Source organism: Uranotaenia lowii, chromosome 3, assembly GCF_029784155.1.
Source record: "Uranotaenia lowii strain MFRU-FL chromosome 3, ASM2978415v1, whole genome shotgun sequence".
Lineage (NCBI taxonomy): Eukaryota > Metazoa > Arthropoda > Insecta > Diptera > Culicidae > Uranotaenia > Uranotaenia lowii.
Window position 1 is genome coordinate 349,436,794 of NC_073693.1, and position 24,822 is coordinate 349,461,615.

Below are 24,822 nucleotides of genomic sequence, written 5' to 3' on the forward strand. Positions count from 1 at the left end.
TCCCTACCTTCTTCCTTTGGGAGATAGGAAGGGAGGAGGGAGGCACCTATGAAATTTTTTACACAACTCGAAAACTTATCTAAGAAATGGAGGGTTTATGGTAACGGGAAAATGGGTATGATTATTAGAAACGACTACCTTCAAGCAGTGTAGGTTGAGAAGGATAAAGGGGGAGGTGGGGGGCTTCCTTACAATTTTTAAGCATAAATCGAGCATTTAACAAACACAAGGGACCAGCTTTTATAAGAGAGATTGTAAGCGTAGGAATAATTTTGGAGCCTTCCTTTTTTCCAGAGCGGAGTACAAAAGAAGACAATTTTTTCATATTATATTTGATATAAATCAAATACTTGTCAAACAAATGAAGCTAAATAAAGCAAGTAACATTATTTCATTGATTTTGTCATTTTTGAGATTTTTGTGACTATTGGCATTTTTGTCATTTTCGTCATTTTTGTCATTTATGTAATTTTTGTCATATTTGTAATTTTTGTAATTATTGGAATTTTTGTCATTTTTGTCATTTTTGTAATTGTTGTAATTTTTGTAATTTTTGTAATTTTTGTAATTTTTGTCATTTTTGTAATTTTTGTAATATTTGTATTTTTTGTAATTTTTATCATTTTTGTAATTTTTGTAATTTTTGTAATTTTTGTAATTTTTGTAATTTTTGTAATTTTTGTAATTTTTGTAATTTTTGTAATTTTTGTAATTTTTGTAATTTTTGTAATTTTTGTAATTTTTGTAATTTTTGTAATTTTTGTAATTTTTGTAATTTTTGTAATTTTTGTAATTTTTGTAATTTTTGTAATTTTTGTAATTTTTGTATTTTTTGTAATTTTTGTAATTTTTGTAATTTTTGTAATTTTTGTAATTTTTGTAATTTTTGTAATTTTAAAAATTTTGGTAATTTAAGTAATTTTGGTGCTTTTGGTAAATTTTGTCATTTTGGTCATTTTGGTCATTTTGGTAATTTTGGTCATTTTGGTCATTTTGGTCATATTGGTCATTTTGGTCATTTTGGTCATTTTGGTCATTTTGGCCATTTTGGCCATTTTGGTCATTTTGGTCATTTTGGTCATTTTGGTCGTTTTGGTCATTTTGGTCATTTTTGTCATTTTGGTCATTTTGGTCATTTTGGTCATTTTAGTTAGTCATTTTGGTCATTTTTGTCATTTTTGTCATTTTTGTCATTTTTGTCATTTTTGTCATTTTTGTCATTTTTGTCATTTTTTGTCATTTTTTGTCATTTTTTGTCATTTTTTGTCATTTTTTGTCATTTTTTGTCATTTTTGTCATTTTTGTCATTTTTGTCATTTTTGTCATTTTTGTCATTTTTGTCATTTTTGTCATTTTTGTCATTTTTGTCATTTTTGTCATTTTTGTCATTTTTGTCATTTTTGTCATTTTTGTCATTTTTGTCATTTTTGTCATTTTTGTCATTTTTGTCATTTTTGTCATTTTTGTCATTTTTGTCATTTTTGTCATTTTTGTCATTTTTGTCATTTTTGTCATTTTTGTCATTTTTGTCATTTTTGTCATTTTTGTCATTTTTGTCATTTTTGTCATTTTTGTCATTTTTGTCATTTTTGTCATTTTTGTCATTTTTGCCATTTTTGTCATTTTTGTCATTTTTGTCATTTTTGTCATTTTTGTCATTTTTGTCATTTTTGTAATTTTTGTCATTTTTGTCATTTTTGTCATTTTTGTCATTTTTGTCATTTTTGTCATTTTTGTCATTTTTGTCATTTTTGTCATTTTTGTCATTTTTGTCATTTTTGTCATTTTTGTCATTTTTGTCATTTTTGTCATTTTTGTCATTTTTGTCATTTTTGTCATTTTTGTCATTTTTGTCATTTTTGTCATTTTTGTCATTTTTGTCATTTTTGTCATTTTTGTCATTTTTGTCATTTTTGTCATTTTTGTCATTTTTGTCATTTTTGTCATTTTTGTCATTTTTGTCATTTTTGTCATTTTTGTCATTTTTGTCATTTTTGTCATTTTTGTCATTTTTGTCATTTTTGTCATTTTTGTCATTTTTGTCATATTTGTCATATTTGTCATTTTTGTCATTTTTGTCATTTTTGTCATTTTTGTCATTTTTGTCATTTTTGTCATTTTTGTCATTTTTGTCATTTTTGTCATTTTTGTCATTTTTGTCATTTTTGTCATTTTTGTCATTTTTGTCATTTTTGTCATTTTTGTCATTTTTGTCATTTTTGTCATTTTTGTCATTTTTGTCATTTTTGTCATTTTTGTCATTTTTGTCATTTTTGTCATTTTTGTCATTTTTGTCATTTTTGTCATTTTTGTCATTTTTGTCATTTTTGTCATTTTTGTCATTTTTGTCATTTTTGTCATTTTTGTCATTTTTGTCATTTTTGTCATTTTTGTCATTTTTGTCATTTTTGTCATTTTTGTCATTTTTGTCATTTTTGTCATTTTTGTCATTTTTGTCATTTTTGTCATTTTTGTCATTTTTGTCATTTTTGTCATTTTTGTCATTTTTGTCATTTTTGTCATTTTTGTCATTTTTGTCATTTTTGTCATTTTTGTCATTTTTGTCATTTTTGTCATTTTTGTCATTTTTGTCATTTTTGTCATTTTTGTCATTTTTGTCATTTTTGTCATTTTTGTCATTTTTGTCATTTTTGTCATTTTTGTCATTTTTGTCATTTTTGTCATTTTTGTCATTTTTGTCATTTTTGTCATTTTTGTCATTTTTGTCATTTTTGTCATTTTTGTCATTTTTGTCATTTTTGTCATTTTTGTCATTTTTGTCATTTTTGTCATTTTTGTCATTTTTGTCATTTTTGTCATTTTTGTCATTTTTGTCATTTTTGTCATTTTTGTCATTTTTGTCGTTTTTGTCATTTTTGTCATTTTTGTCATTTTTATCTTTTTTGTCTTTTTTGTCTTTTTTGTCTTTTTTGTCTTTTTTGTCATTTTTGTCATTTTTGTCATTTTTGTCATTTTTGTCATTTTTGTCATTTTTGTCATTTTTGTCATTTTTGTCATTTTTGTCATTTTTGTCATTTTTGTCATTTTTGTCATTTTTGTCATTTTTGTCATTTTTGTCATTTTTGTCATTTTTGTCATTTTTGTCATTTTTGTCATTTTTGTCATTTTTGTCATTTTTGTCCTTTTTTGTCATTTTTGTCATTTTTGTCATTTTTGTCATTTTTGTCATTTTTGTCATTTTTGTCATTTTTGTCATTTTTGTCATTTTTGTCATTTTTGTCATTTTTGTCATTTTTGTCATTTTTGTCATTTTTGTCATTTTTGTCATTTTTGTCATTTTTGTCATTTATGTCATTTTTGTCATTTTTGTCATTTTCGTCATTTTTGTCATTTTTGTCATTTTTGTCATTTTTGTCATTTTTGTCATTTTTGTCATTTATGTCATTTTTGTGTCATTTTTGTGTCATTTTTATGTCATTTTTGTGTCATTTTTGATATTTGCTTCTTTATAGTCACTTATGGTATTTGTGAAATATTGAAGCCAAGAATTTCACTCAAATTAATCTTCCAATTGCCGGCTTAATGTTGCCTAATTGCTCATTTCATAAGCTTCGCCTTCATAGGGTGTATCCTTCAAGTGACGAGGTCATTCCGAATGTGGCAATCGGCACAATTTAGCATTCAACAAATAAAATTGCTAGGTTCCAACAATCGAAACTGAAAATGAAACTGTAAAGTTCCAATCCACACCCTGCTCAGTCAGAAAGAAGCGCGCTCGCGTCCATGTTACAATATTGCGTACAAGACACACTCGACGCGGACCGGAGTTTAAACACCATGATAATTTCTCTAATTGAAAGCACTTACTGGCTGCGGTTCGGTACAATAAAGGTGGACGTCTACAACAGCACACATTATTCGGTTTAAGCACCATTTATTTTTTCCTTCAACGACGGCGACGTCGTTTGCGCTTCAAAGTTATGATTTTGACTTTGAGCTGCCTGCGCTTTGCGTATGAATATGATCGCGGCTTATGCGCAACAAAATAAAAACAACCGGGGTGTGCCATCGTGGATCTAAGCTAAGCCCCATTTAGCTCGTCTGGAATTCGCTGTTATTACCGACTGCGGCTGGCTGGCTGACTGCCTGTGAGATGAAAGTAAAATTTGTTGTGCTGCAATTTTGCATCTCGTTACTATTATTATTATTTATCGTTTGCTGGTTCGATTTGGTTTTGACGTACGCGTCAAGGAGCTGTCGTTAGCGTATTTATCGATGCACACGGTCTTTTTTTTCCTCTATACACTATTTGACACGTACGGATATGCGCCTCACATCTACTCGGTGAAAGCTTAGTTGCCACTGCACTGTCTGTATGGAAAACAGTTATCGCTACGGCTCATTTGGAGCGCTCCTAGAGGCCAACCAGCAGAGTGCGGTGATCGGACAATCGATCGATCGGTGGAGGGTAGCCACTGCACTTTTTTCTCTGCGCCTCCAGAAAAGGGAAGCGGTTAAGTTTATTCATATAACGCAACAACCACGCAAGCCGCAAAGCCCATCGGCGAATCCGGAAGTTATGTTGATGCGTTGCGTTGATGGCTGAAGCGCGCGCTTACCAACTCCGATGAACGGACAGGCAACGTTCACGTAATTACCACCAACGAACGTTTTCGTTTGGTTCGTGACTCAATTTCCGAAGTTAGTTGTATTACAGTGGATCAATTTGTCCATCCCAATTCCCCCCTGCGCAAGCTCTTTGCTTCAGAGTTGGAAAGGCCCTTGTATGGAAAAGTGGCCAGCATTGAGACTGCCATAAAATTTAATTACCACTTGTGCGCACCACCGCCGCGGCGATCAGTCGGTTGATGACGACGACGACGACGCAAACGGTTGAGGGAGGCGACGCAACGTCGCGACGAAATGGGAAATGGCCTGAAGACTAGTGCGCCTGATGATTTCAAGCCGCCGCCGCACTACTGGACAGACTCTATTCTATAGGTTGTCAGTTGGGAAGATCTCACCTTAATGCGGAAACCGTCAGCTCTGGACGCTTCACAGTTACACGTGAAAGACAAGTTGTGAAAATTATTGTATGAATGCTACATCTGTTGAAAAATGACTTAAAAATTCATCACAGCATCAATAGGCAAAATCAAAATGTGATTTTATTAGAGATGCACCCAGGCTCCTGCGATGGACGCGTCCATAGAGGGGAGGGGGGGTTCAAAATTCAAATTTAGCTAAAAAAAATAACAATTCCACAAATACATAATAAATGAGGAAATTGATTTCTAACACCATTTTATAACTCATGATCAAGGCCGGGAGTGCAATGGGGGCAATTGCCCCGGACAACCCGGCTCAGGGGGGGCTTCCAGAGGAAAATTAAATTCAAACATTACTTTAATCATACTGCTTTAAGTTCTAGAAAACTAGGAAAATGAAAATCAGATTTAAAATGTTTAATTTAACAGATAAGGGACCCCTTGAAAGAATATCTCGAATAGTTTCACTCTAATATAAGTTAACGGGACCCCCTAGAGTAAGGGTGGCCAAACCATGGCCTGCGGGTCAAATTTGGCCCGCGGCTGACTATTTGTGACCCGATAATCTCTTTTTGGAAAAAAAAAACCCATGTTCTAAGAATTTGACGTTTTTCGTTGGACAAATATATCTGAATCTATACTAACTAAATTCAAAACAACGATCTAAAAATCTCTTCGAGTTGATATTAGCCAAAAACTTATTCCGAGAAAACACGCTTTTCAATTGTTGTGTTTGGCCATTTTCCATACATTTTTCTAACATTTGCAATTTTCTTTCAAACGTAAAAGTATGCGAACATGATTTAAAAATCTGAAAAAAAAATTACCAAATATAATTTGAAACATGGAAAATAGTTCGGCATAGTTTACTCAAAATCGATAATTCATACACTTATACCTCTCTGGCTATGAGGGCATCATAAAATTTGATAAAAAAAAAGTTACCGTCACTGAATACAAAAACAATTACAATTACAATTTTTAAATTATCAGAACTGTACGGTATTTGACACATTATCTGTAAATTCCATCAACACATTTTTCAGTGTTTTCCGATTGGGTTTTGATGACTACATATCATTGGCACTGATCACACTGACATGAAACTACTAACAAAAATCCGACCATCTTCTGGCTAATTATGCCACCTACTGTCGGTATTGAACTGCAAAATTTGACTACAAAAATGCCCAGTAAGAAAAATGTACCTGTTTAATGTAGCGTACTTCTGAGAAAATTATCCAACAAACGAAATGGAGTGTATAGGCAGTATGGTCAGTGTCATTAGTATGAAGAGCATTTAAACGGACTCTAGTTTTAATATTGAGGAGTTTAGATAGATAGTAAGATCGTATCAAAATCGTATAAAAATCGTAAAAAAATACCGAATCATATAAACATCATACTTAAAATTATACTTTTACAACAACTTCAACCATTCGTTACTTGAATTCTAGTTCAACAACTTCGTTCATCCATCAACATTTAACAACTTTTGCAAATTATGTAAAATATATAAAGTATGCTGTAAATTCTTCAAATTTGTTAATTTTCGCTAAGCTTTAACAGAAAAAGGTATGTTTATGAAAAATAAACCAAATCCAAATATATTTTAATAGACCACGTACTCTTTATTTTTGAACATTAATAATGAAAAACTAGACAGAATTTACAGTTGAGTAGTAGAATTCAACAAGAACCGGTTTGGTACTGACTAATCTCTCAGAAGAACGACTTATTGTATCAAAATTTTTAATTCAAAAAGGTGCAATGATTATAAAACAATCAAATTGGTATTCATCCTGTTTATGCATGGCTTTCCTAATTAACTTGTCAGATCGAAATACTGGAAACATTAAAAAGAGATTGATTGAGTTGAAGTTGAGGTCAGTACTTTGAAAAATCAATATATTTATGATATAACTAAAGTTTGTTGAAAAAACTATTCTTTCAAATATTAAAAGCTTGTGAACGTTTCTTTTTATCAACTATTTTATTCAGCTTATTTTCTATGAAGAATGGTGAACTTGAAAACTTTGGAAAATGGGCGTTCTTTAATTTATTTGGAGACCGTTGTAGTTACGCGATTAGACATTTCTGGGCTGAATAAACGAGGAGGTTTTAAATCCCTTAAAAAGATTGACGTACATACATAATTAGGGAGGGATCATTCATTTCGTATGTCGTGATATTTCTACTATTTTTTCAAATAGAGCAAAATTTGTAAAAATATGCAAGTAACAAAAATGACTTATTAAGATGAACCTGAACTTAATATTTTTAAGGAAGAGTAATCACCATGAATTTGCCGTTGAAATTATTTTGCGGCTTTATCGGTGAGGGTTAAAGAGTTGAGACGAAAGACAGATAAAAAATTCTAAGGTGGTGATAAGAGACGTTGACCAATTTGTTTTTTCGGCCCGACAGCCAATCTCATTTCTGAAATATGGCTCGCCTGTTGAATTGTTGAATTACAGAATTTTTCTCGAATTATTTTGGCTGAACGAATTTTTACAATACCTGGCAATATCTGGGCATTTAATCTCGAGTTTTCCAACATAAAATCCGGACAAATTTTAAAAGAATTCGATGATAATTCGAAAAAAAAATCTATAAGAAAGTGAATAAAAACCTCAAAAATTTTCATTTTTTTTATCGAAACACGGGAATGTCCGAATAAATCCAGGGAATCTTTGTTTTGTAAATAACTTTTGAATGCATGGATAGAAATTGATGAAATTTTCAGCGAGGAAGAATGGCCCTAATGGGTTAAATTCCTATAAAAAAAAGGAAAAAAATGAAATTTTTGTGCCGAAGGAGGACAATCGAGTAAATTTTCTAAAACTTCCACCAAATTCAAAATTTTGAGGGCTTTTGAACATCAAGCTTCAGAAAACAGAAAACTTGATCAAAAATAGCCTTGATTTGAAAAAGGGTGGTTCATTGTAAACATTGTAGAATGCATTATGTTGCCCAAAAATAACGTCGAAAAATATATCATAAACCACTTGCCAGAACATCACAAAAATTTTCACATTACCGGGTAAATTCGCTAAACATTTCATCATTTTACATCCATGCGTTCAAAATTTGTTCACAAAACCAAGTGTTGCATTTTTTTTGGAATACATTCCTTAAGTATGAGTATGAATAATGCAAAATAGTTCTTAGTTTTTCGATCATTATTGCAATTTTCGTTGATTTATACACACTTTACACCCATTTTAATCTTGAAAAAAGTTCCGCTATTGAATTTTTATTCAAATTCAAATCTATGATATGAAATTCTAATTGAAACTATTCCAACTGATCAAACCCAAAAGTCGTACTGTTGATCCTGATGCACATTTTTTAAAATTATCTTCTACTTAAGGAAAAACCCTGAATTCAGTATATCGTTCTCTAAATGGCCATTTTCAAATTATAATTATCAAAAAAAAAGCTCTCAAAGTTCAATTGCGGGTTTCATTGAGCAATTCTCTTAATATGAATATTTCCATATTTTCAATCTCATCTTATTCCAAATTTATGATTAATGTGTCTTGAAAATTTAATTTCCATTCAGGATCATTGTTTTTGAAGGTAACTTTCCTCAGATTTAGAATATCTTTCAGCAAAAGCTTCTGAATTTTTTTTATAAATTTTTTTTCAAATAAATAAATTATTTTAAATAATAAGTTTTAATTCACAATACATTTAACAAAAAATTTAACACATTACATGAAAACGATTTTTTGTGTGTTTTAAAGATATGAAAGTGAAATAAACATTTGGATTTCAATTATGAATTTTGCAATTCCGACTTTCCTCTGACTGTAACTTTGATTCTCAATTTTGTAATTGTATTTCATTTGAAATTTAAAAGTACGATTTTAATTTGATACCTTGAATTGTGGGTCTGAATAAAATCCGATTTTAGGTTTTGAATTTCACCGTTGAACTTTCTGTATCTCCATGGAATTTGAATTCAATTCTTTAGTATTTTTTTATTTGAGGTTCTTCATCTGAATCCATAATGTTACTTCCCAATAGTCATGATGGAAATATTCATTTTGCTTTCGATGAAGCTCATACCGAGTGGTGGATAATTAAATGAAAAAAGTTTCAATATCCAACTGTAAATTTCTCTGATCTAGAGATTTTAAGTGGTGATAGAGTTATTAAATAAATTGAGAATAGAATTTTGCATTTAACAGCTCTTATCAGCTTTTTCATTTTCGACTAGTTGATTAATTCTTCCGCAATGTTTGCACGTGATGGATTGACAATTATTATTGTTTAAAGATATAAGACACAATGATTACTTAAAGGCAATATACGGAAATATACTCATTACGGTTTCTTTGTATATTTACAATATTGTGTTCTCTGGGACAACATATGAAAAAAAATTGATTCATACTCAAAAAAATAAAAATTCTACTAATCAAAGAAATTGAAATTTTCAAAACAATTCACAATGTCACACTCAATTGAAATATTGGGCACTGGAAAGAACAGAAGCTAGAATCTATGTTTTTCTTATAAAAAATTAAGATTCAAAGACTTATGTTTTCAGAACAAAAATTCAGAATTTTAAAACAAAGACAAACTTATTGAAAATATTGCTAAAAATCTAAGTAGTTTGACTTTTTAATTCGTTAATTCGAAACAAAATTAAAATTAAAACAAAATTTGAAGATGAAAAGATAGTTTTTTTTACATTTTTGAAGGATTTTTACCCAATAAACACGTTTAACATCAATGTTTTGAAGATTTATTCGCTAGATTTTAGCGTACTGAACTCGAATCTTTTGTGAAATTTGGTCTATCGCCAAACATTGATTATTGATTAACAAACAAATCTATATTTAAGAACAAATCTGATTCTTAATTTGTTTATTAAACTTCATTCGATTAAGGAATAATATTTTGATTATGATGATGCATGATGTAAAAAGTAAAATTCTACAGTTTTTACAAAATTGTAAAGATATCTTAACAAGTATTTCTGACATTATCTGCAGAAACTTAAAAAAAAAAACTTGATTTCATTTAATAAATTTGTTGAAATCTCCACACGATAAGATTTATATTTCTAGAATTCAATCTCGCTCAAAACTTCTTGGAAAAATTCATTGAATGGGGGAAAATTAATCAAATAGAAAACTGTAGAACTTTTTTCGCAGAACTCTTAATTACTTGATGTTTTGAGGAAAGTTAATAATTGATTGAAAACATTTTTTTTTATTTTAAAGTTTTTCAAAAAAGGCTGAAATTTCTTAAACGATTTGAACCTATTTTCAGAAGTTAATTCAATAAAACAAGCTGATAGAAAAATTGCATATTTAGATTCAGAGCACCCAAAATTAGTTAAAATTAGCTTTAAATTCTTTGCTTCTTGGAAGAATGTTAAGGTCTTGAGTGTAATTTATCAAAACTTTTTTGAATGTGATATTGAGCATGAAGAAGATTAATAAACAAAAAATAAAATTGAGACTGTATGTATTTGTTTTTTTTTTACGAATATTTCATATCAGTATAAAACTTTTACAGCAAAATTTTTAGCAATAAAGTAGAGAATACTAGGTTTTAGATTTGTTTTCTTGTTCTGACGACCATCATTAGTGGTAAAAACCTGTTCGATGGCTTTCAACTTGTTGGTGTATAAAATTAGTATTCGATTTATTAATTTTGAAGAAATGGTTGGTTTCAAACTCCAAATTTGTTAAGTTACTGTTCTAAAAAACCCAGACTAGGCAGGGATTTGTATGTCATGTTTACAGTTTCAATACAAAAGGTTACTCTTGCTCAATTTATGCTGGAAATTGGCCAAATATTTCTCTTTCTAAACAACTTTGATCATGATGAATAAATTAACGACCCAAATAATGACAAAAATAACCGTTTTTTTTTTTTCAAAAAGACAGAATTGAACAAATGGAAAAAAAATCCCAGAAAGTCAATTTTTGGAGATTTTTTTCAAATAAAACCAGATCTCGACGTTTTATTCATTTTCAAACAATTTGGTGTCAATTTTAAAATTTCGATACTCCCGATTTCCGATTTTAAAGACAAAAATCGAATCTTCGACCGCTTTGCAGTACCACTAAATTAAGTCCGATAAAGTGTTTATTAGGTTTCAAGTGGTCAAACGCCTACCAGGGTAATATGGCATGCTTCTTTACCGTTTTTTTTCCCAAAGACTTAGCGTGAAAATTGTGGAGGGATATTATACAGCCGGTCTCGATATGTACTGCACTTCACATCCCCTTTTCGACTATAAGGACTTGGCCGGCGTCGTTATTTAGTAGGTTAAAGAAATTCGAACTTTAAGCCGTTGCCTGAAACTCTATATAAGCTGGATTTTCACCCGTAAACCATGAATTTTCGGTTAGGCTCTTCAAAATGCAATATGACTTTGTTTTCTAAGAAAATTGAGCTTATGGAGTACTTCAGAACGGATCCAAACCTGGATGGAGGAAAATATGAAGTTTTGGCCGAAGAATCTCGGGCCTCCGAGCAGTCCGGATTTGAACCCCCTCGACTATTTGATGTTGGTGTATGTTTAAACGAATGCCTGTGGATCCTCTCACTCAAGTGTCGATTCTCTGAAGGCTCTCATCTTCGAGGCGTGATCTTCAAAATCAGAGGCTTTTATTGCGAAGGTACATTCTCAAAATATACCCAGAAAATAGTTGAGAATGAAAGTGATTGTTAATCTACATGCCTCAATAAATTAAAAAAAAAAAATGAACCATATTAACATCAAGGAAAGTGTTCCTGAACCTTGATGACAGATTTTCGTATATTTTATGGGTCCTACTTCTTCATCAACTTTTAATGTATTGTTGAATCAACTTGAACGAGGCTAATTGAGCATTGCTAAGCCATATACGAGAAAGATAAAACTATCATATAAAAACTCACCTGCAGCTTCACCGCCTCTTTGGGTCGCTCCCGCGGTGGCGCCTTCTCCGGACACTTCTCGAAGATGAGAACCCGCTCCGCCACCGATCCCCGGGACAGGAACGGCCGGATCGGACTGGGAATGGTTTTCGCCTGGAAGTCCTCCTTCTTGCCGTCCTGACCCAAGCCTGCCGATCGCCCGAAATCTTTCGGCAATCGAGTGGTGCTCACATTGCGCGCAAAGTTTGTCGATAGCTTGTGCTGCTCGTGGATCTGATGGATATTCAGGATCGGTATGTGGTTCGGTTTCATCGGGACCCCGTTCCACTGTTTGGCATTGGCGGCGGCTGCTGCTGCTGCGGCAGCTGCCGCAGCATTGTTCTGAAGGTCGACGGCACCATTGCTGGTGCCGTTAGTACCATTTGAGGTTAGGGAGGTTGAAGTGACCATTTCCGAGGGGTTATGATAGCTACCGTAGTCAGGGACGTCCCGATCGGCGGCAAGCGTTGAGGTGATCACCTCCGGCAGCAGGTTGTCGGCGGCAACGGTGGCGGTGGTGTTGTTGAGGACGGTTCCCGTTTTAAGTGCGTTTATCAGGCGTTCCTCCTCCCGGGACACCTCGTCCATAAGCTCGGCGGTATTTTTGGACACGCCGACGACGATGCTACTAGTAAGGCCACTACTGCTGTTGGAGTTGGAGCTCGGAGGTCCTCGATTGAGGTTGATCGAGTTTTGCTGGTTGGTTTTCACTACACGGTTTTTGAGGGGCCAGCTAGGAACATGGTTTAGCAGATGGTCCGGTTTGACCGGAGTTTGGGGTTTCTCACGCGGTTTGTCGGCGATGGTATCCTTTAACACATCCGGTACGTTGTTTTTGTTTAGCGTGTTTAGATTGTTGTTGTTGTTATTACTAATTGTCACTTTGTTCGAGCTTCCACCAGGTCGGATATGGTTGGATTTGTTGACGACCGGGGAAGTTGGGTTCAAGTTGGGTTGAGCACCGTTTTGTTCGAACTTTTGGAGGACACTCTTGATGGCCGAGCCGGCGGTCGGCGTTCGTCCGGCAGTTCGCTGTTTTTGGGCGGCGATTCGAGCTTTATCTTCGTTGACGAAGGAACTGACGAGCTGCTCGAGACTGTTGTTGGACAGTTCGGGCGCCTGGGCAAGTAGTTCAGCGACGCCGGAAGCTTTGGCAGAGGAACCACTACTGGTGATGGGACTTCCACCACCTCCGACGATGACGGAAGCACCCTTCGAGGACGACGACGGCGATAAAGCGGAAGAGGTAGCTTGCGTTGGACTCAAGGTCTTGCTGAACGCATTCTCCCCGTCCGCTGTCGGTAGTTGGCAGTTGAGGATCTCGGTTGGTGCTAAGCCACGCGCTTTCCACGTCTGGTAGATGGCTTCGGCATGATCGGAGATCTGCTTCGCGATCGCATCGAGATCCTCCTGCTGCTGATGGTGGTTGCTGTTCTGCGGCTGTCCTTCGACGAAACTACGTACATTCGACGAAGGCGACGAAGCGGACGACTGCTTCGCTGTAGTCGCCATTATTTCGTTTTTCCGATTTTTTTCACAATTTATTTTCCAATATTTTCAACACAATTTGATTTTCCATCGATTTTAAATTGATTTTATTTGGATCACACACACGCACACAATCACCGTTTGAGAAAATGAGAGAGAAACATTTTATTAGCAAACGATTTCCCCCCGAGCTTTCATTCGTTCTCTTCAGCTAGCAAGGCTTCCTTGGATCTCTGTTGTTTTGAGACACATTAATCACAACAACAACAAAAAACGAGTGACGATGAACGAATACACAAAAACAAAATCTTGATTCTTCATTCAAATACACATCAACAAAAACATTAGGATCTTCCTTCTTCTTCTTTTGATTTAATTTTTTATGCGGGAGAGGGAGGTCCGCCGCCTAGCGGACAAATACTTGTGAGCAAAATAGTAGTAGAATACTTCTCCTTCTGATGGGGTGCTTACACATCGTTATCCACATCTGCTGGCAGTTGGGTTGAAGGTCGGCCGCCGAGATCAGGCCGGCGCCGACGCCGCACTAATCCACCGCCGACACGCACACACGCATTAGATTACGTCGCAAAACAACACAACACAGCACAACTGCCTATTGCGATCGGCACTCGTTCGCTGATGTTTACACCGGTTGAACTGAAGCGCGTGTGTGCGTGCAATCTTCACCAAGGGTTGCTTCGATGAAGTTGCGTAGTGCTGACGATAAAACACGCATAAAGACCCAAAACACATACGAATGGGACGAGGAAAAACAGAATTGTTTTCCCAGAACTTTTTCTTCAATGGATCTCAAATTTTCATTAAACTGATTTTTGTGGTTTCCAAATTATTTTTCTTTCTATTGATTTTGATAGCTCAATTCACAAACACAAAGATACACACGCACACGGCAAAGCGGCAGCTACTGCGAAACAACAACATGGGAAAGTAGAAGTTGGAGATTGATGGAGAAACATATGTAGAAGGAACAAGCGCTCACGCTTACACTCACAGGAAGTAAACACTGGGTCTTTCTCGAAGAGCGATAAAAAGGGGTTATTGCACAAATACAAGCGATAAAACAAACGAATGGTGGTGGTGATGGTTGTGGCGAAGGTCAATTATTAACAGATTGAATCGTCGTGGCAACAGGTAACGTCCTTGAACTCTTCGAGCGGGCACGTTTGGATGGCGGCGAGTGAGCCTGAGATTAAGCGAGCCGAAATCAATCTTCGGGTGTTGTTAATGAGCGCACACACACAAACACAGAAAAAAAGGCACAGATTTTTCTTTATCTTTTTAGTTGTAGGTCACGATAATTGGGTTTTAGTTTGGTTGGTTTTTAGTTAGATTTTTTAATTTAAAAAAAACGACAATCGGTAGTTATTTACACGGAAAGTGCGGAGATGTTTTTCTTGAAAATAGGCTGAGGGCAGTTTTATTACCGATTACTTTCGGGGTGGGTGTGATTTCAATTGCTTTTGGTTCAAAACATTGAGGTTATTCTTTAAAAAATATTTCCTATGGGGATCACTTCTTGTTCCCAATAGGGAATCGCTCCATTGTGCTCCGATTCTGGATTTATTTGCTGGGACTATTTTTTTTAAAGAGGTGGGTAAGGGGCTAGCACAGTGTAACACGGTGGTATTTTGGTTTTAGATTTTAAGCGACGACGACGACGACGACGAGAGATGATTCGAACTCACTTATCGAGAACAAATTCTGGTAATAGAAATTGAAAGCTTCATTCATTTAGGAAGCGTTCGAATTTCTCCTTGGCGCTAGTCGCTAAAAAATACACAAATATTGGCACCAGCACTCGGCGATTGTTGTTTTGATTTGACACAGTGCAGAATGTGGTGCTGCTGCTGCCTGCTATTTATCACTTTTCATTCAGATGATCCACACGGGTGGGATTCTTCTACTTGTTGGTGCTATTATTTTGTACCGTCAATCATGCCTGTGCCCTTCTTCTTCCAATAGCAATGGCTAGCGACTCGAAACTCGAGCGTATTTTCCTCCGATAGGTGCCGCCACCACTTTCTCGCGAGATTTTTTTATTTTTAGAACCGCACTGGTTTTCTTCGGCGGGCGCTTAACACTGACTTTAGGAAGAAAAAACGTACGTGAAGATTTTTCTTGATCGCTCGGGAAGAATTCTTCCTCATTAGCACACCCAAAAGACGGAAATTCCGCGCTGTTTTATTATAGTGGCAATTTTTCCTATGCTGCTATCACTTTTTTCTTCACAATTCACAACTGGTGGGCAGCGAAAAAATATCACAATTTTTTCACGAAAACTACACGTATGAGCACACACGCGCGCGATCACTTGCACGATCACGTCCTACGCTACGAATGGAACTCTCGCGACTAAACTCTTTGGGACGGCGGCTTTTTCGTCGATCCTCGTCGTGTAATACGTCGTGATTCGTGAACCATGTGTAGGCCGATTCGCCTTAGTATTTCCTCTAGTAGACTCGCTCTTCAACAGCACAAAACGCGATTCTCACTCTCGCACGATCACCGTCGTCGTCGTCTCTTTAAAAAAGGAAAACAAAAAAATACCGCGACGCCGCTTGCCGCACCTCCAATTGGATTGCTTCGCGTCGCAGATCAACGACGGCAAGATTTATCTCCGCGCACACCCCAAACTCTGCAGAGACTCCGGTTTTGCGCAAATATAATTACCCTACTCGCGATCGCACTTCACCACGACCACCACCAAATCTACTTAGTAGTGTGTTTGTACTACACCGCACATCCCACGTTGATTCTAGTTGTACTAATAAACCACCCTTTTTCGTTCTTCGGTTGAAACAGAAGCTAATGCTTCCAATAAATCTTAGAAAAATTACAACAAGATCGTACCCATATTTTTTTCGGTTTTTCTTCGTAGTCCGCCTTAAACTCGAATAATTCTTCGGGGTCGCATTCACTGATCGCGGGTAAGAGAGCAATCTCTCTCTTACACACCCCAAAATTCGAAAAAGGTTGTACTCCGATCCAATCCAATCCAACAACGAACGTGCGTTACTCCGATTCAGCTTCAGACGATTCGTGTGCTGTTGCTGCACTTTTGATATGGGCGAGATTTATTTATAGAACTCCTGTCCTGTTGCTGGATGCTGCTGTGCTGCGTGCAGGAACTCTGCAAACGAGAGAAAAAAAGATAAAAGGGAAAACGAAGATTTAAGATTAGTCTTGCTTGGGTACTGCCTTGGCGGCTGGTAGTTTTAATTTTGAATTGTGTGTTGTTTTTTATTTTTTGCTCTTAGTTTCACTCTCTCAATACGGTTTTCCTTTTTTCATTCCGTTTGGGACCGACAATTGTTGTTAATCCAACAACGTTCTAGGTATAGAGAGGGCAAATTCGACTAACTACTCCTATACGTATGGGAGGTATGTGGTATAATACATACATTATGTTGGGGATGCCGATGGAAGGGAACCCGCTTCCTCATTTTTGTTCTGTCTCATTGAGTTTAAGTCCATATATAGAAAGCGAGCATTACAGCGCTTTTTTTTGGTTTTTGCTTTACGATGTGTCAGTCGGGGAACGAGCCGTTCGTCGTTGTCGTTAAAACAGAGTTATTAATTATTCGGGTTAATTGAAAAATGGTTTTATTATCGCCCCGGCTGGCATTGCTCGGGTCAGCAGTTTTTGTCACGCGTTAGTGTTTCAATTTTCCCCCCTTTGATAGCCCTTAAATGGGGCCCCACCTAAACATTCGGCCAGGCCGAAAGAAGTTAAACCGAAAGTTGCTAGGCCGAATGAGTTATCGACAGGCCTAATGCGACATGTGACCGAAGATTATTTTGTCAAAGGATATTCAGTTGAATGAACGTTAGGCCAAATGGTCTCTATGCGGAATCGATGCTAGGCCGAATGGTCGTTGGACCGAGTTGTCTTTAGGCTGATTGGACTTTGATTGGAACTAATCTTCTTAGATGCTGGGCCAAATGGTCATCAGGCCGAATGATCGCTACGCCGAATGGTCCACGATCACCAACTACAGTTTATGACCGGTGAAGGCTTACGGACACAAGAGGTTTCGGCGGGTGTGCCACAGGGGTCAATACTTGGCCCGGGCCTGTGGAACATCACGTACGACGAGCTCCTACGAATGAGCCTTTCATCGAAAGCTGAACTCGTAGGATTTGCGGATGGTGCAGTCCTCTTGGCGAGAGACTCCTGGACAGCTACTTGCCACAGTAGGTATCCTGGATGCCCACCACAAAACCAAGATGGTGCTGATCACCAACTTGACCTCACCCAAAACAGGTACCATTGCAGTTGGACCGTATGGTATCGTGTCCAAACGCGCAATTAGGTACCTAGGGGTGATGATCGACGACAGACTCAATCATGTCGACTACGTGTGTAAGAGAGAGGCAATGGCCACGCCGTCACTCACACGGATGATGTCGAACTCATCGGTAATCCGCAGTAGCAAGAGGTATCCTCTGTCAAGCGTGACCACGTCAATCTTGCGGTACGGAGCAACGACATGGAGGCAGGCCCTGGGAAGACAATGTAACCTGCAGAGGCTTAGCAGCGTTCAGCGGCTGATGAACTTGCGGGTTATCAGTGGATACCGGAGTAGCGGGTGTTATGTCCATCTCGGTTTTGCTCGAGGAGGATGTCCATTACTACGACAATAAAGATACGCCCAACGTATGGGATGTCGCCAATGAGGACTCGATGAACTGAGGGACAGCTCAACTAAAGGAAGGTAGACCCATCGTCTGATCCCGCACATCGGAAGCTGGATTGAAAGAAGACACGGTGAAATGGACTTCCATATGACGAAATTCCTGACTGGTCATGGATGCTTCATGAAGTACCACTACCGGTTTGGACATGTGACTTCGCCATGTTGCCCAAGTTGTGGTGACGAAGAGGAAACACCCGAACATGTGGTGTTTGTCCGTCCGAGGTTTGCGGCGGTACGTTCGTGGTGCAGAGGATGTGTACGGACTCCAACACTTGACATGCTGTCAGCAATGAGTTCATCCGGATCATGACTGCCCTAAAGAGGAGCTGGAGGATCACTTCATCGCCTGGGGGCATCTAAGTTGTGTGCGTCCGGTTCCTTGATCGAAGCATCATCTTCTGCGTAATGGAGGTCATGGGTGCACCGCGAACGTGTGTAGGATACCCCACCGCCGAGGAGTATCCGAGTAGTGCCGCTTCCTAAGTGGGAAACTGCGGGCAATACCTTCCTCCTAGTGGACCTCGTAGGAAGGGGATTAACCACTGTCGGGGTATACCTACGGGTAGAAAGTTTCTCGATATCGGGCGAGCCTCTCGAGTCAGTGTAGGATGTCGTTACTGTCAACATCCGAGTCGTAGCGTTCGAAGTCCCGAATGTGTGCCGTGAGAGGCGCGAGTCCAGGACAAGCTGTTTTCGATGTGGCATACGGCGGGCAGAAAAGCCGCGGGCCGAAAATCCTAGGGATGCCAGCCAAAGGGATAAAAAAGGACCGAACAACGGTCGTAGTAGGAGAGTATCCGAATAGTTCGGATCCCAATGACCGAAGCTGCGGGGATAAGCCTTGACCTTCTTCGCAGTGGAAATCGTTGGAAAAGGGTTATTCTACGATTGGGGAATACCCACGGGTGGAGAGGCTCTCGACGCGCCGGGATAGCCATTCGAGTTGGAGTAGGAAGACGTCTTCGTCGGGAATCATCCGAGTAGTTGCGTTGAGTCCCGTGCTTGAGGTATGAAAAGCGCGAGTCTAGGATAAGCTGCTCGCGATCCACACACGACGGGCATAAAGGTGGTGAAACTCGAATTCTGGAATACTGGAGATTAAAGAAGTCGTTAGAGGAGAGATCAGGCCTTCATATGAGATCGGGTCTCAAGTCGCAAGAGGAGGCCTTTAATCAACAAGAGTAGAGGTATAAGTGTTTACCTCGAGTCATCACGAGGAGCGGTCAATCGCGAGTCGCTAGAGCAGAGATCGGGCCTTGAGTCGTGCAAAGGAGAGGTATGAGTACGTCAATCTCGATTCAATGCGAGTAGGGATCGGATCTCGAGTCGTAAGAGGAGTAAACTGGGTGAACGCGGTGGCTCGTCGTGCCTTGGAAAACATCCGTAAACTACAAACTTGAAAAAAGGGTCAACGGTAGTATTCAAAGTACAACATACGTTAAAACAGACTTTGGCGAAACCCGGGTCAGATATATACCTTGATAACCTTAATTACGCTGTTGGAAGAAGACAAAAGTTTTCATCACTGGTGCAACCATAAATGGATTTTCCCTTTTTTAGGAATTTAACCCATTAATTAAGGTCATTCTTCCTCGACAAAGTTTTTTTTTGGGGTTTGCCACTTATCCAGTCACTAGCAAGCAAGCTGACACTACACCCGCGATGTATTGGAATGGTACCACTAGAATAATATTGATGTTTTTGAAAAAAGTATTATTCCACTAAACTGCCCTGCCCATACATGATATTGGGCCATAGTAAATTGAAGAAGGGCGGTAAACTAATCAAAACCTCATCTTATATGTCGAAGTGTTGGAAAAAATTACCGATACGGTTGGTTTTAAACTAATCAGAAATTTATGGAAGGTAGTTGACAAAAAGTAAACAAAATCATAAAAACAGCATTTTTTTATTTTTACTTTAAAAGTTTAATAAAAACCCTACAAAAACATATTCTTACCAAATTTGTACCTTATTTCCTCACAAACAAATCGGAAATTGTATGCGACCCGATACTAAGTGATACAAGCCTTACATCCTGTCAAAAACAACCGCCTATTCGAATTAACGACCTTTTGACCTAACATCCTTTCATCTTGAAGACCATTCGGCCGAACTTCCATGCAGCTTAGTGTCAAAGAATGCCTAATCGGCCTAACGTTCATTCGGTCGTACGCCAATCCGGCTTACCTTCAATTCACCTTAGCGAATTCGCCCATCGACTTTTCCAACGACCAGTCGGCCTAACATCGATTTGATCTAACGATCATTCGTCCTGACAGCCATTTCTTCGGCCGATCATATGCCAATTATTATTTTGTTGGAGTTCCCTTGAGGAATCCACTAGACCCCACTGAAGACTAGGGTGGTCCAAAAAAAGGGATATGTTCAGGAATCAAAACCTTGGGGGTTGAAATCGTTTCTTGACCTGCCAGAAGTCAAATTTCAGTTAATTTGGTTAACTCTAAGGGGTCGCTCGGCGAAGCTCGAGTTTATATGGAAATTTGATATCATTTGTTCCACAAATTATGTTTTATGGTCGTCTTTACGCAATTTTAACTGACGTTTTATTTTAACACCGTAAGTTGATCCAATTTACCACCAAAAATTGATTAAGGATAGAAGGGAGGTGAAAGACAAAACACTTTAAGCACTCGAACGCTTTCCACATGATAGTCCCCGAAAATCCTCAACCCTTGAACTGTGCCGTTGGAACTGGGGGTGGAAAATTTTAAATTCTTAATAAAATTTTGATGAACTACTAAAGTGAATCAAGAGTAACAATATCGACTCAGAACTAAGGCCAAAACCTCGAAATCTTATCACAGGTCCACAATTATACTACAGTTTTTCGAAAAAACTTCTCATTTGTTGATATACATATCTGAAGACTGATCTCGATAAACGCTATCAAAAGCTATAAATACACAAAAGAACTTGATGCATGAATGTTGGGCAGTCCTTAGTCGCAAATATCGAATTTTCAATAACATTAGACTCATTAAAGTTAAAGAAAAAAAATTAAATTACGCAATCACAATTATATATTTTGCGTCAAAAAAATTTTTTGTTTAAAATTGGATCTAAATAAACTGGCTGGTGTTTTTCGATAAGAAAAAAAAATTTTTTTGGGTTTTTTCCTACTTGATTTTAATTGAAGGATTCCAAATTTGCCTGGATATTGCCCAGATTTAGGTTGTAAAATAACATACCATCATTTAGGTTTAGATTTAGATGTTTACTATTAATTCTTATGCAGAATAGACTTTTAAAAAAGTTCCATAATGATGATCCAGAATTGAAATATTAGAGTTTCATCATACGGAATTTTGATTCAGATTCACTAGATGAATTACGAATAAATAATTATTTTTTTGGGTAATTTTGAATTTTAAATCCGAATCTGAATTCTGTATTGTAAACCCAAACAAACATTCAGATTCAGATTTCGCATTGAAATTCGAAATTGCTCAAAAAAATAACACAAAACATGTGAAAACCAATTAATGATTATAATTTTTTGTTGAAAAATAGCTTGTACCTAATCTTCAGGTTCAGGTAAATTCAGCTGGAAATATATTTTATTGGTTTGTTGTTTGACATTATTTATATTGTAGATACTACAAAAACTAAAGTTAAAACTATAATCTGAATGAATCGAGTTTACAAGAGTTGAAAACCTGATTAGAACCCCAAACTTGATCTTTTACTGATTTGATACATTTTCACCAAAATTTTTCTTTCAAATGAAGCCTTCAAGATCCCTCATTTATTTGTTCAAGCTTGAAAAAACTGGAAACTTTTAGGATTTATTTTCGAAAGTAATGATTTTAAATAAATTGCTATTAATATAAAAGAACTTGAACCCGGATAACGAGAAACGATTAATATAACTTTTTTTTTCTTTTCTTCAAGTAAAAATGTTAAACGAATAAAATTGTCACTTAAACTCCCCCTTGAGGCAGTTCTTCCTAGGGATCTTCCTTTGAAGCATTTGAGACATTTGACACAATCTTTCGTTCAGAACAGCAAAAAAAAAAACAACGGGATTTTTTGTGGAACAAATCAAACCTGATAGTCCATCCACCAAACTTCAGAACAACATCAATTTTCCTGTTGCTGGGCCGACAATATTCTAAGGAGTAATTAAAATGCAACACTTTGTTTTGTGAATAAATTTTGAATGTATAGATGAAAATTGATGAAATTTATAGTGAAGCTACCTAGTAATGTAATGTCTACGTGAACCAAATTTGGTGACAATCATTGACAAGATCATTGACAAAATGTTTTGAGCAGAATCGAGAAAAACCTAGAAAAGTTCCAGTGGGAGACCCAAAACAGCTGGAAATCAACTATTTGACCAAAATTGGCATGGTAAATTTTTTAAGAGGCCTTATAGGAGCCAATAGTGAGCTAAAATTCGAATAAAATTGAAGAAGATTGATTCTATGATGTTAGGGGAATGTGAGAGGTTTTTTCAGGCTCAATTAGGAAGTATGAATAGAGGAAGTGATAAAAAAAGTCAATTTTTTCTGCCTGTTTTTTTTCTTTTTTTCCGGGATTTTCATCCTTGATTCATCCCTTTTCTGACTGGTTCGTCTAGCTGACCTTTAAATTAACCTGACTTCATTTCTACAAGATAAAAAGGTTCCCACCGGTAAAGTATACAAAATATGGTGCTCAAATCGTGCGCAAAATATTTCAAGCACTAGCTGGGAAATATTTTGAAAAATTTCATAATGGACAGCAAAACCAACTCTTTAGAGGTCACCTGGCATGATTCTAACCAGAAACTTACCGTTAACAAGTCTCGTCTGTAATTTCCAGAGATAAACAAGAAGAAAAAATTGAAAAATTTAGGGTCCAGTACTTGAGGCTGACAATCTGGGGAAACTGCAAATAACTCAGTCTTTCATAACGATTTACATGATGAATGGCTAAAAATACAAAGAAGACTGCCTCTAAGTGCGACCGTTTTCTCTGAAAAACACTTCAATAGGTCCCACAAAGTTTATACTTTGTTTAAGTTGGATCTGGAATCATGCCGTAACGCAAAACGGCGGTGGAGTGATGAAAAAAGTCTAATATGTTGTTGTGCAGAAGGAGGACAATCTGTTCTAACTTTGATCCAATTCAAAATTTTGAGTTATTTTGAAGGTCAAACTTCAGAAAACAGAAAACGTAATCGAAAACAGCCTTGATTTGAAAAAAGAATGGTTCAAAGTATGCAGAATAGATGACACAGGTGTTGCACAAAAATTAAAGTCGAAAAATTTCTTCATTGGACGCTATCTCAAAAACCACTTGACAAAACCTCACAACAATCTGCACATGTAAACGTTACCTTAATAGGTAGTTACGCTGGAAATTTCATCTAATTACATCCATGCATTCAAAAGTTATTCACAAAACTAAGTGTAGTTTTTTTTTTTCAAATACACTCCTTAACAATCCTGCACTGCTTTTGCCGTTTCTTCTGCGGACTCAAACCACAACAAAGAAAACACTGTGGGGCATGAGACATTTGACATGAGTCCTGAGTCATGAAACTTGAACTTGAGATATAATGCGTAGGATATTAAACAAATGACATTAGAATTGAGACGTGAGCAGTGAGACTTGAAAAATGAAAAGTGAAACGTAAGACATAAGAAATAAGACATGAGAAGTGTGATATACAACATGAGAAGTGAGACTTGAGATAAAGGAGTTAGAAGTGAAAAGTGAGATGAGATGAATGAGAGAACGTGAGAAATGAAAAGAAAGACGTAAGATGTGAAAAGTGAGAAATGAGAAGGTACAATTAAGAAGCGAGATGTGATATGTGGGACGTAAGACCGATCTTATGCCTTATTTTTCATGTGTCATGTGTCTTTTTTCATGTCTAATGGTCATGTCTCATTTTTTTCATATCTTATAACTTATGTCTCAGGTTGGAGTCAGGTCTCAAGGCTGTGGCATTCTCATTTCTTATGTTTTAAGTCTGAGATCTCATTTCTCATCTCTGATGTCTCAGGACAGAGGTCTCAGGTTTCATGATTCAGATCTAAAGTCAGAATTTTTATGTCTAATATCACAGGTATTACAGGTTTCAGATGATAAATCTCAGGTTTCTAATCTTAGTATAACACCTTATGTCTCAGTCTCAGTTCAGGTCTCATGTATTCGATCGCATGTCTCAGATCTAAAGTTTGAAGCTAAGTTTTTCCAAACTTCAAATGATTATAGAATTTTTCCATTGAAAAGGACTTTTTCAATATTTTCTCTCTGATACAGTGTTGACTTCGAAAAACAGTGTAAAAAATCACGAATACCAAAACGTTGTTAAAGTGTCTAAAAGTGTAAAAACACTGGAAAACACACGGTGTGAAAAAACAGTATAATTTTTTTTCAGAAGATCCGACGTTTTGGTGCTGATTTGCGTTATCCTCAAGGGAAAACATTCCCAGTTTCCATTGTAAATAAACATTGAGATTGATAGCTACAAATTTTGATCACATAACCTTCAATGCATCCCAACATAAAGACGATTGTTACAATAAAATTTTGGAGCTCCACCTTCCAAATGCCTATTCACCGGGGGGAGCACAAATCCTCCGATTAATCCACCCATTTCTTTGTAGCCCGGCAATGAAGCTCAGCCATTTTCGTTGGTTCATTAGGTGGTCATGCTTCAA

General features: G+C 36.6%; 1 protein-coding gene across 13 annotated transcripts in view; it reads right to left on the reverse strand.

Moving 5' to 3' along the window:
• LOC129753325 (uncharacterized) overlaps positions 1–24,822 on the reverse strand; it is a 183,677-nt gene that overhangs the window by 78,116 nt on the left and 80,739 nt on the right. For 2 of the 13 annotated variants that reach the window (XM_055749130.1, XM_055749132.1), the window contains exons 2-4: positions 16,296–16,575; positions 13,896–14,349; positions 11,919–13,435 (exon numbers count right to left, since the gene is read on the reverse strand). In XM_055749130.1, the coding sequence (XP_055605105.1) occupies positions 11,919–13,435; positions 13,896–13,911 (1,533 nt within the window). In that variant the 5' untranslated portion in view covers positions 13,912–14,349; positions 16,296–16,575. Of the gene's footprint in view, positions 1–11,918; positions 13,436–13,895; positions 14,350–14,869; positions 15,961–16,295; positions 16,576–24,822 lie in introns of those variants that run through there. The other 11 variants (XR_008738924.1, XR_008738925.1, XM_055749135.1 and 8 more) reach the window with 10 other exon arrangements.